Source organism: Brassica napus, chromosome C8, assembly GCF_020379485.1.
Source record: "Brassica napus cultivar Da-Ae chromosome C8, Da-Ae, whole genome shotgun sequence".
In the NCBI taxonomy this organism is placed as follows: domain Eukaryota; kingdom Viridiplantae; phylum Streptophyta; class Magnoliopsida; order Brassicales; family Brassicaceae; genus Brassica; species Brassica napus.
In genome coordinates, this window is record NC_063451.1 from 47,715,180 (window position 1) to 47,727,809 (window position 12,630).

The following is a 12,630-nucleotide window of genomic DNA, read 5'->3' on the forward strand; positions in this document are numbered from 1 at the left end:
ATGGAGTAATACATTGAAGATGTTCTCAGGTTTAAATCGAGGAAGAGAAAAACCCTTCGTAATATCTACTCATATAGTAATTTGTAAATACATTCAGATAAGTTTATTATGATAAAACTCGAACATGCATTTCAAGAGTCAAATATCTATCATAAATAACTTCGCTAGATATGAAAATGCAAGAATCAAAGAGCTCATGTTTTTCTTCCAAATACACCAAACAACTAATGAATAACGTCTGAATCCGACACACATATATATATATATTGTCGAGATTTGAGAGCTTAAACAGTTTATCAGTTCTTTTCTTGAAATAAAACCTATAATAGTCACTTGTTGATTTATTAACACACGCATATTCTTTTATGAAAAGTTTAATACAGCTTAACTAAGAAAAAACAAACCACAGTAAGTCAATATTACTATTAATATATACTACAAAGAAGCGGATATGAAAAAAAAAAGAAAAAAAAAAAGAAGAAGCGGATATGCATCATTGATATCATGCATGTGTAGTCGTGTAAAGAGCAAGCAAGAAATCTGCTCTTAGAAAATGGAGAAAATAAATAGTAAAGCTGGAATTGGGCAACTCCTGTTCCCTTCCTTTAGGGCATATATCTCCATAAACAGTCTTTATAGATCCGCTGTCTCTGGCACTCACTTCAGTGCTTTTTTGACGGTAGAATGTGTTTTTACAACAACATTTGGATCCGAGTAACTATATAGATATTCACGTGGATGCTGTATTGTCCATTTATAATTCTATGGTTACTGGAAATAATCTAAATGTACTGTTTAATGGACCCTACTCGATCTACTGAGCATTGGGATCACATGCCAAACTCAGGTGTATAGAAGGTGTGGGTGACGAAGCCCGCCAAAGCACCGTACATCTTAGATTGACGTATGATTCTTTTAGCTAGTAATCCAAATTAACAGCGTATGAGAGCTCTTTTCAAAAATATCAACCACTGAACAAAGATATTATTCCTTATTTCCCCCCCAAGTTATTGTGGATACTAAGAACACTTCCATCGGAGAGTCTTCGACATGTGATTCCTACTACATGTAGAAATGTAAGTATGTAAACGGATAATATTTAATTATGGATATTTCAAAATGAAAAAGTCCATTTAAGATATCTTAGAGCAACCTTGGTACCATACTACCATACCAAAAATGAATATCTAAACCAACAAGTATTATTATTTTAATATGTTTTTATTTGATAAATTTTTTTTCTTTTTAGCAAGAAAAACCAATTGTAACTTGACAAGTAACCATGTGAAGTTACGTGTCAGAAGTTCTGCAGTCAGATTCCATTTCTATTCTCTCTCATGGTTTTTACATTTTTTTATTTTCTTTAATTCTTAGATGTTGTTAGGCTTGAGACGGATCGGATATCCGGACAATTTTAAGGTATCTGGATCCGGATTTCTCGGATATCCGGGTCCGGGGTTCTCGGATATCCGGGTGTCGGATATCCTTCTAAAAATTGTAATATCCGGCGGATATCCGGATCCAGATTTGAATCCTTAAAATAAATAAAAAATAATATTAATATATATAAAATATTAACAATAATTAAAAAATAAAAATATATATAATGTCTTTAATTATTTCTATGTATAATATTACACAATTTACATAAAATTTATATATACTATTATAAAAATAATATATTAAATAAAATTAATTTTATATATAGATATTACTATTTTTGAAATATTTATTAATAAAACTTACGGATCCGGATATCCGGACTTAAAAATTAAGATATTCGGATCCGGATCCGGCTTTGACGGATCCAACATTTTACTATCCGGATCCGGATTCGGCCCATTCGGATATCCGGATTTTCGGATTGAATCTCGGATCGAATCCGGATCTCGGATAAAAATCTCAGGCCTAGATGTTGTGCTAAAACTCTTGCTTTAGCATAGAGTTTCCATTATTTTGGATACTCAAACCAATTATTCATAATGTTTTATTTTTAACATGTTTTGAAAATTTGTGTGAAATAGTGTGCTCCAACAAGAAAAATTGAGTGTCGAATAGAAGTATTATTTTCAACTTTTTTTTTGGTAAAAGTTATTTTCAACTTTTTTTTTTTTGAAAAATGTTATTTTCAACTTAACATGAAGGATCATATTATAACCTCTTTTGTACTGTTAATGACAGAGCCAACCACATTCGAAGGATGAATTCACTTTTGTAGCTTGTAGGTGCAATGTATATACCAACAAAAGCATTAATAATTGTCGACAACAAAATCATACCCAAAGGATACTCCTCACGTTTGGCATTCTTTAAAAATTGCTAAATTAACAAAAAAAGAACCATTGGGTTCGTTTTGGCTGGCCCTTCATGTGGGGAATGGATCTGTATCTTTTCTCTTTTGTCATCTTTGGCTACTGTAGTGTCCCAATCGCTGCTGCATGTGTCTTTTCACGTTTTTATGCTTTACTCTTGAGTCTTGACATGTAGATTTTACTTTTGTCAGATGGCTGAGCTATTTGTAATCTCTATTGCTGTGTAAATGACTTGTAAACTCTGATCTTATTCAATAAAAAGATGGTCATATATAACGCCTTACAAAGAGAACAAGTCGTTTCTACAAAAGCTGAAACAAACTGACAACTAAGACCACTAGGACCAACTACTACCGAGATACTCGAATCTTATTGACACGATCAAAGACTGAATCAAACATGACACAAAGACAACTTCAAATACTTAACGGCTACTATTATTTGCTCCAACAAACCCTCCCTAAACTAAGCTTGGTCCACAAGACTTAGCTTCCTCGAAACAGAGCCAATTCCGAGCTTACTCCTCAGCTTCTCAAATACTTCACGCCTCAATGGTTTTGTAAATATGTCAGCAACCTGCTCGTGTGATCCGCAATGCTTCAAGCTTATCTCTCCATGGTTCACCAGCTCACGAAGAAAGTGAAAGCGAACTCCAATGTGTTTGCACCTCCCATGAAAGACCTGATTCTTTGATAGCTTGATTGTCGATGTGTTATCACACAATATCGTGGTACCTTCTGTTGCTTCATGTCCCAACTCTTGCATCATTCTTCTGAACCACACGGCTTGACAGGCACATACAGAAGCAGCAACATACTCAGCTTCGGTAGTGGATAGTGTCACAATTGGTTGCTTCTTGGATAGCCATGCTACTGCTGCATTGTCCATGAGAAAGACATATCCTGAAGTGCTCTTCCTAGTATCAACATCTCCTGCAAAATCACTGTCAGTGTAAACTAACAGTTCTCCACCGCCTCCTCTCTTGTACCAAATCCCAAAGTCAATAGTCCCCTTCAGATACCTCAACACCTTCTTGGCTGCTTGAACATGTAACGTGGTGGGACTTGACATGAAGCGACTTAAGAGACTTACAGAGAATTGCAAGTCTGGTCTTGTTGTTGTCAGATACATAAGATTGCCGATGATTTGCTTGTAGTAGGTTGCGTCAACTCGCTCCCCCTCTTCATCCATGTTGAGCTTCTCCCCGGGTACCATTGGATTGTACACTGCGTTGCAGCTCTCCATTTTAAAGCGTTTCAGAACTTCAAGCGCATACTTTGTTTGAGAGATATGAATGCCGCTTGAAGTCTGCAACACTTCAATCCCCAAGAAGTATCTCATCTTCCCCAAATCACTCATATCAAACTCCTTTTGCATTGAGTTCTTGAAATCTTCCATCATCTTCATGTCATCTCCTGTGTAAATAAGATCATCCACATACACACTGACAATCAAGATATTACCACGATCAACCTTAAGAAACAAGGTTTCTTCGTTTTGAGACTTCATGAATCCTTCCTTACTGAAGTATTCCTCAATCCGACTGAACCACGCCCTTGGAGCCTGCTTTAGGCCATACAATGCCTTGTGGAGCTTGTAGACCTTGTCTTCTTGTCCTATTACCTCATAGCCTTTAGGTTGTTGAACATAGACGTCTTCAGCGAGGACCCCGTGCAGAAAGGCAGACTTTACGTCTAACTGATAGACGTCCCAAGCTCCTGTGCAGTTGTGGCTAGGATAGTTCGAATGGTGTCCATTCTAACAACTGGTGCGTAAACTTCAGTGTAGTCAAGCCCTTGCTCTGGAGAGTAACCCTTGGCCACCAGTCGCGCCTTGTATTTGCTTACGTCTCCATTCTCATTCAACTTAGTTTTGTAGATCCATTTGACACCAATGCACTTCGCTTCACTTGGTAGCTTTGATAGCTTCCAGGTCTGATTCTTCTCGATAGAAGCCATCTCATCATCCATTGCCTCTCTCCATTTCAGACTGTTCTCTGCTTCTTCATAGGTTGTGGGATCAGAAGAAGACAGCTCCATCATGTTAACAGAAGAAGACAGCTCCATCATGTTAACCAGCTCTTCTTCCTCTTCGTTTATTTCTCCAAAGCCAGTGACATAATCACTCAGATATCGTGGAGGTCTTCTTCCTCTTCCCTCCCTGATCCCCACAACCGGATCATTTAGCTGCTCCATAGGTGGCTCTGGCTCAGCATCTGCTTGTGGTACCTCGGCTTCGTTTTCACCTTCGCTTCCTTCTTCATCACTTTCTTCCCAGCTTAGATCGTCATCATTCCAGGTGAGTACGGTTTCAGTGTGTTCTTCTTCTTCTTCCCAGTCCCATTTTTTGTCTTCCTTGAACACCACGTCTCTGCTCACCACAATCTTCTTTGTCTTGGGGTTGTACATCCTGTACCCTTTTGATTCTTCAGAGAAGCCAAACAGAACACATGTCATGCTCTTATCGTCTAGCTTACTTCGTTTCTCATCTGAGATGTGCACGTGACCAATGCTTCCCCAAACTCTCAAATGCTCCACACTTGGCTTAACTCCATTCCAAGCTTCCTGCGGTGTGATGTTCTTCACCGAGACAGTTGGACACCTATTGAGGATGTAGAATGTCCAGATGACAGCTTCTGCCCAAAAATTCTTTGGTACCTTCTTGGTGGATAGAAGAGACCTAACCATGTTCATCACGGTTTGATTCTTTCTCTCTGCGATCCCATTCTGTTGAGGGGTGTAGGATGTGGTCAATTGTCTTCAAATCCCATGTTCCTTGCAGAATTCTGAGAACTCTCGTGAAGTGTACTCCCCTCCCCTATCGGTCCTTAAGCACTTCATGATCTTCCCACTCTTAGTTTCAACTTTCTTTCTGAATATTTTGAACTGAGTGAATCCTTCTGACTTCTCTTTCAACAGATACGCCCAAGCCTTCCTGCTGCAATCATCAATGAAACATAGGATGTATCTCTTGCCACCAGTGGTGATGGGATTGATTGGCCCGCATATGTCAGAGTGGATCAGCTCCAGTACCTCCTTAGCCCACCATGTGCTTTTCTTAGGTATTGGTTTCCTCGGTTGCTTTCCCACCAAGCAATCTGAACATGTAAAGTTCTGAGAATCAAAGTCAGGAAGACCACGTACCATCCCTTTACTCTGTAGAGTCTTCATCCCTCGATGACTGAGATGACCATAACGCTCGTGCCAGAGTCGTGACATGTCCTCTGTAGTTGTGAGAAGACATTGTTGCTTTCCTCTCTCGGCTTCATCTGTTTGATCGACCAGCACGAACATTCTGTTCACACTCATTCTGCTCTCTGTGATTAGGCCCTTCTCTTCATGATATATCTTGCAGGCTCCGTGTTGAATGATGATGGTGACCTTCTTTTCTTGCAGCTGTCCAAGACTTATCAGGTTGTTTTTGAGCTCCGGTACGTAGTACAAATCTGTGATGATGTAAGCTTTGTTGTTTAGTACCAGTTTCACGTTCCCTTTCCCAACAACCTCCATCTTCATGTTGTTTCCCAACTTGACAGAGTGCTTGAACTTTGTGTCCATGGATGAGAACACGTCTTGATCCCCACTCATGTGATTTGAGCAACCAGAGTCTAAGAACCACACCTTCTTCTTCACTGCATCTTGTTTTCCCGAGTGAGTCATCAGCACTTGATCAACGTTCTCCTCATTGATATCTTCTTCCTCAGTATATGCCATCAACAGCATATCCTCATCTTCTTCTACATAGTTGGCTTCCTCTGCCCACTTAGGACACTCGTTTTGGAAGTGACCCAAATGATGGCACTTGTAGCATTCCACAGTGCTTTTATTGAAAGGTGTTCTTCCACGGCCACGGCCACGACCTCTTCCATTGAAACCTCTCCCTCGGGTTCCGGTTCCTCTTCCATGGGTGACATTCAACACTTGATCTTCTCCCTTCTCTGTTTTCTTGAACTTCTGTTCATGGACCACCAATGAAGCTTGAAGCTCATCCACTGAGATTCTTTCAATCTCCTTTGATTCTTCAATGGAGACAACAACAACATACATGAACCTTTCGCTCAAGGTTCTCAGGATCTTCTCAACCACCTTCATGTCTTCCAACACCTCTCCATTACTTCTCATTTGGTTGGTGACGGCTAAGACTCTAGTGAAATACTCTTCCACTTTTTCATCATCCTTCATCTCCAGTAGCTCGAAGTCTATTCTGAGCTTCTGTAGCAAGGACTTCTTCACTCGGGCATTTCCTCCAAACTTTCCCTTCATTGACTCCCATATGATCTTGGAAGTGCTTCGGTTGAGGATTTGCTCGAATGTGACCCTATCAATGGCTTGATAGAGGTAATGTTTGACCTTGTGGTCATTCATCTTGGCGTTGTCGAGTTGTGTCCTCTGCTCCGTGGTGAGGATCGTGGTGGTTGTTGGTTCCTCTAGCCCGTTTTCAATCAGGCTCCACAATCCTCTGGCTCGAAAGAAATTCTCCATGACCTCACTCCAATGGTCCAAATGTCCATCAAACTGGGGCACCTTCATCTTCTCTTCTTACTCTTGAGTTTAGAAAGATGCGGCTTTGATTGTCGAGAACAGAGCTCTGATACCAATTTGTAATCTCTATTGCTCTGTAAATGACTTGTAAACTCTGATCTTATTCAATAAAAAGATGGCCATATATAACGCCTTACAAAGAGAACAACTCGTTTCTACAAAAGCTGAAACAAACTGACAACTAAGACCACTAGGACCAACTACTACCGAGATACTCGGATCTTATTGACACGATCAAAGACTGAATCAAACATGACACAAAGACAACTTCAAATACTTAACAGCTACTATTATTTGCTCCAACAGTACTATTCGCTGCATTTACAATGTTTTATCGAAATTTTGTTATAAGGAAAAATTAATTTAAAATTTTATCCGCACAGAGGAGATCATATCTCGTTAAACTAGCTAGTCTCCTCTGCGTTTTTCTTTCTTTCTAAAAAGTCTCGTCTACGTTTCTATTCAAAGAAAAAGTTCTACGTTGTTATTTGCTATTGTTCATGTAAGATGATAAGTATCATGTATATAGTTTAGATCTTCAATATTTTCATTAACTGGGTGACGAACCATAATATTAGTTTTGTTGTTATCTCGTTTTTCTTTTGGGTTCAATATTGCAAGACCGTCACAAAACATTTTCTTCTGTTTAGTATGGACCGAAAAGGCATTTGTATTAGTGTCACTCTTTTTCAAATCATAATGAGAAACTCATTTTGATTCATAATTCGATTAGCAAGATTTTTTAAAATGCATGCTAATCACGAATAACCAATATATTATTTATTTTTTAAAACATTGACTGACAAGCACATTCATTAATATCTTGAATAAAAGTGCTAGCAAAAAACCTCCATTTGACTGCTAACATTATTGAACTCTATAAGGTGGGATGGAATATTCATTAGATAATCACTTAGTGCTACGAATCCTAGTTTTTTTTCCACATATGATCGAGGTTATTAGTATTCAGTTTGTATAGAAACTGATACAGAAACAGGAATACGCAAATCTAAAATCCGATTGATGTGACAAAACGATAGCAATGTTGTTGTTGATAAGATTCATTGGATGGAGGAGAGTTCTCGTCCTCGTTTTCTTTGCTTAACGGCTAACAAAACTTCACCAATAGCTTTTGCTTAAACAAAAATTTTGCCGCACCAAAATGAAATTGACCACACTTTTCTTGCTTCTTCAAGGATACAACTAATAAACAAATATCATATGTCAAACAATTAAAAAGAGCAGAAGATATATAAAAACAAGAAGATATATAGTTTAACTGCATGTTATTAAACATCATTTTCTCAAATTTATCATTTATACACTCACTTACTCACCCCCTAAAACTCATCTCTAAATGTAAAACCCAACAATAAGAACTAATCCTATGCTTATAAACTTAATATTAGCGTTCATACTTCTGATGGGTCGTCGGGTCAGCTCCGACCCGGACCCGCTCCAGGACTACTGCGTATCTCCTCCTCTTTCACCTCACCAACACATCTTCCTCAACGGAAATCTATGCAAAGATCCAACAAAAGTCACCGTCTACGACTTCACAACCTCCGCGTTATCCAAACCCGGAAATACCGGGGCCAACCCGTTTATGACCAACGTCACTCTCACTACAACCACCAACCTCCCGGGTCTCAACACAATGGGCCTAACGATGGGCAGGCTTGACTTTGGCGCCTCCGGGGTCGTCCCACCGCACGTACACGCACGCGCCTCCGAAGTGACGGTCTGCCTAGACGGTGTGCTTCTGGTCGGGTTCGTGGACACGTCGGGTCGGGTCTTTACCCAGGAGCTTCATCCGGGTGAGACGTTCATGTTTCCCAAAGGATTGATACATTTTCTGTATAACATCGATACAGTGAGCTCGGCTTTAGCTGTCTCTGGGCTGACTAGTCAGAATCCTGGGACACAGTTTGTGTCTATGGTCTCTTTGGATTCAAAACTTCAGATTCCACAGGACGTTTTGAAGAGGCTTTACCATATCAATGACCAGGAAGGATATGTTGCTAGTATCCGCAAAAACCTTGGAGGCTGATGTTTGTGTTTCAAAACTCCAATGGTACAATAATATACTTTATATCTTGTTGAGGAAATTGTGGTTAAGTTATTAACTAATTGCTAAACTATGTGTAACTATATATACGACCAAATCTACATGTATATATATATTTAATTGGAATTATATAATCTTCATATAGAGACTAATAAACATGAGATGATATATTTGTTGAACATCGTTAGCATTATGTTTAAAACTCTTGGATCACCTAATATGAATCTAAATGGTATAAGTTTTATTTCCGTTAGGAGTGTTCTACTCTCCTAAATAAAAAGGATTTAACATGGGTTGAGCTTCGTCATAGGAGATGTACGGATTTTGAATCAATAATCTTTTAATCATTCAAAAAAAAGTTGTTGAAGGAAGAAACTACGAGTCCTCGACGTTGGCAACTTCCCTAAACAGACCATAGATTATTAATAAAACTGTGCACACAAGGGCCAAAACTGGCTGCTCCAAACGCAAACACACAAAAAAAGTGGCTTAGCTAATCATGAGCCATATGATGATCCCACTCTACCAACAAGCCTTAGCATAATCTCTAAGAGCCAGAGAGCCTTCACCAGGAAGGCAGTAAGAACGTCAACACTTACACTTGTAACAAGAATTAAAACAATGTTTAAGTCAATAAAACAAACACAATGCATATCCAAATCATCCCAATGATCAGGAATTATAAAAAAAAAAAGAGAATGGATTTTAATTTGAACTTCTGTCTACGGCTATTAATTTGGCTTTTAGTTAAGCTACAGACTTAGAAATCATTGCACTGCTATACATACGAATCCTAAGCCAACCAATGAGTTTGTTATATAGATTCAAAGATTTTTTTTTTTTTTTTTTTTGAACAACATATAGATTCAAAGATTATCATCTTAATACTGACCATAACCAATGAATATAACAAAAGTTACAAAATAAATCATCTTAACTATCATTATGATGTCATCGATTAAGTGAACAACAATGGGCATTTGGTCTAGTGGTGTGATTCTCGCTTAGGGTGCGAGAGGTCCGGAGTTCAATTCTCCGAATGCCCCCTTTTTTTATTTTAATTTTAGCTCCAACTTCCTTTAACCTTCTCCAGGCCCATTTCCACATAAAAAACCCATATCATGAAATATCTGACGGCCTTGCAGACTACCATTAGACGACCAATCCTCTTTTTTTTTTTCCGTTGACAAGTTCTCATTTCACCAACATAATAGACCAAACCTAAAACCAACAAATAGAACCAACCAAACAATAGTACTTTTACATTTGCTCTCCAAATAAAAATAAAAAACTGAACCGGAACTTTAACCGGGTTCACGACATCTGTTTGTTTCTAGTAGAGACCAATTATGTGTGTCTTCTGTTGACAAGTTCTCATTTTTCACCAACTTATTAGTAGACCAAATCGAACAAACCAAACCAACCAAACTTGTACGTTCTATATATTCCCTCAAAATCAAAATTAAAAACTAAACCGGAACCTTAACCGGGTTATTACATCTGTTTAGTTCCCGTCTCGGGTCGCAGCAGCAAGTGTTCCTCTTTCATTTTCTTCTTTTCTTTCCGTCACAAAACTCTAAAGGAAATTCCATTTTCCATCTCTCAGGCCAAAAAAGACCAGAGATTTGATCTCTCTGGCGATTCATCATCCTCTTCATCCACCACCCGCCGTATAAGTTAAAGGATCGGTGGTGGTCTCGCGATGCCGCCGAACGGAGATCTAGACCGTCAGATCTCCCAGCTGATGGAGTGTAAACCGCTATCAGAGGCCGATGTGAAGACGCTCTGCGATCAAGCGAGGGCCATCCTTGTTGAGGAATGGAACGTTCAGCCCGTGAAATGTCCTGTTACTGTTTGTGGCGATATCCACGGCCAGTTCTATGACCTTATCGAGCTCTTTCGAATCGGTGGTAATCCTCCGGATACGAACTACCTCTTCATGGGAGACTATGTAGGTCTGTCCTCTTTCTCTGTATTTTTTTTTTTTTTTTTTTTGAGATTTATGTTTTTGGGTTGGTGAATGTTATGTAAAGTGAGTTGCTTTGTGTGTTGTGTAATGGGAATGAACATTCTTTTTATTCTGTTTGGTGACGTTAGAGAGAATTGAAGTACAGATTAGCGGTGAATCTTATGTAAAGTTAGCATCTTTTAATGTTTAAAGTGAGTTGCTTTGTGTGTTGTGTAATGGGAATGAACATGTTTTTGACAGTTTGGTCTCTTTAGGAGGAGTTGAAGTACAGATTAAGGATTCTTGTTTGTGAATCTTATGTAAAAGTTTGCATCTTTTAATGTCCAAAGTTAGTTGCTTTGTGTGTTGTGTAATGGGAATGAACATTCTTTTTAACAGTTTAGGGGAGTTGAAGAACAGATTATGGATTGGATTCTATGCGCTGTTCGTTTCATTACATTGAGATTTGATTTTTCTATAATAGCCTTTTAGCCTCATTAAGCTTACTTGGTTATCTTTCTGTCTTACCATTCAATTGTTTGCTTGTGGTGAGTAGCCTTAGTTATTATTATTGTGCTATATAGTTATCATTTGGTTTTTAACAAATCACTTTTTTTTATTTGCAGACCGTGGCTACTATTCAGTAGAAACGGTTTCTCTATTGGTGGCACTGAAAGTGCGATACAGAGATAGGATTACAATCTTGCGAGGGAATCACGAGAGTCGGCAGATTACTCAAGTGTAAGCTTCTGTTACTTCTGACTAATACTAAAAAAGCATTATACCCTGTGTGATTCTTACTTTGCTTGTCTGTTTCAGGTATGGTTTCTATGATGAATGCTTGAGGAAGTACGGAAACGCAAATGTTTGGAAGTTTTTCACAGATCTTTTCGATTATCTTCCTCTTACTGCCCTGATAGAGAGTCAGGTTTGAGCTCTTCTCTCCACTTTGATGTTTGTGACATATTCTTTAACTCCACCTTTTGACTTAATCACTTTTTTTTATAAAATCAATTACAGGTTTTCTGCTTGCATGGAGGGCTTTCACCTTCTCTGGATACCCTTGATAATATCCGAAGCTTGGATCGTATACAGGAGGTATTACACCTTCTCTTTTCGGATTAGAAGAGTTATATTCTGAAAGAGCAAAAGAAGATCTTATTGGTCATGTTTTTGACTCTTATGTATGGTGTGATGATCTTTAGGTTCCACATGAAGGACCAATGTGTGATTTACTATGGTCTGACCCTGACGATCGATGTGGGTGGGGAATATCTCCACGAGGTGCTGGTTATACATTTGGACAAGACATCGCAACTCAGTTCAATCACAACAATGGACTCAGTCTCATATCAAGAGCTCATCAGCTTGTCATGGAAGGTTTTAACTGGTGTCAGGTATGTGTATGTTCATCTCAGTTGTCCTGTCTCTCTTTTTTTCATAACTATGGATTGAATCATTGAACTCTCTTCTGTAACAGGACAAGAATGTTGTGACGGTGTTTAGTGCACCAAACTATTGCTACCGGTGTGGAAACATGGCAGCTATTCTAGAGATAGGAGAGAACATGGATCAGAACTTCCTCCAGTTCGATCCAGCTCCTCGTCAAGTCGAACCAGATACTACCCGCAAGACCCCTGATTATTTTTTGTGATTTATTTGCATTTTTTTTTTCTTTTGTTCCCAACCATTTATAATTTTTAAAAAATCCGTTTTATCTTGCTTATGAATAATCATTCTAGTGTCTATTCTAGTGTCTGT

General features: G+C 38.7%; 2 protein-coding genes and 1 non-coding gene across 3 annotated transcripts; all 3 read left to right on the forward strand.

The window, feature by feature from the left end:
• The first annotated feature begins 8,088 nt into the window (after window positions 1–8,088).
• On the forward strand, window positions 8,089–9,065 carry LOC106351265 (germin-like protein subfamily 1 member 1). Its single transcript, XM_013791081.3, has one exon. It carries the CDS (start codon window positions 8,241–8,243, stop codon window positions 8,901–8,903), a length of 663 nt encoding a protein of 220 aa, XP_013646535.2. The 5' UTR covers window positions 8,089–8,240; the 3' UTR covers window positions 8,904–9,065.
• An 830-nt stretch (window positions 9,066–9,895) lies between these two features.
• On the forward strand, window positions 9,896–9,967 carry TRNAP-AGG. Its single transcript has one exon. It is a non-coding gene; the product is annotated as a tRNA-Pro (tRNA).
• Window positions 9,968–10,445: 478 nt separating this feature from the next.
• Window positions 10,446–12,617, forward strand: LOC106346526 (serine/threonine-protein phosphatase PP2A-2 catalytic subunit). Its single transcript, XM_013785888.3, has 6 exons — window positions 10,446–10,876; window positions 11,496–11,610; window positions 11,689–11,797; window positions 11,890–11,967; window positions 12,075–12,266; window positions 12,350–12,617. Exons 1-6 carry the CDS (start codon window positions 10,624–10,626, stop codon window positions 12,521–12,523), a joined length of 921 nt encoding a protein of 306 aa, XP_013641342.1. The 5' UTR covers window positions 10,446–10,623; the 3' UTR covers window positions 12,524–12,617.
• The last annotated feature ends 13 nt before the right edge of the window (window positions 12,618–12,630 follow it).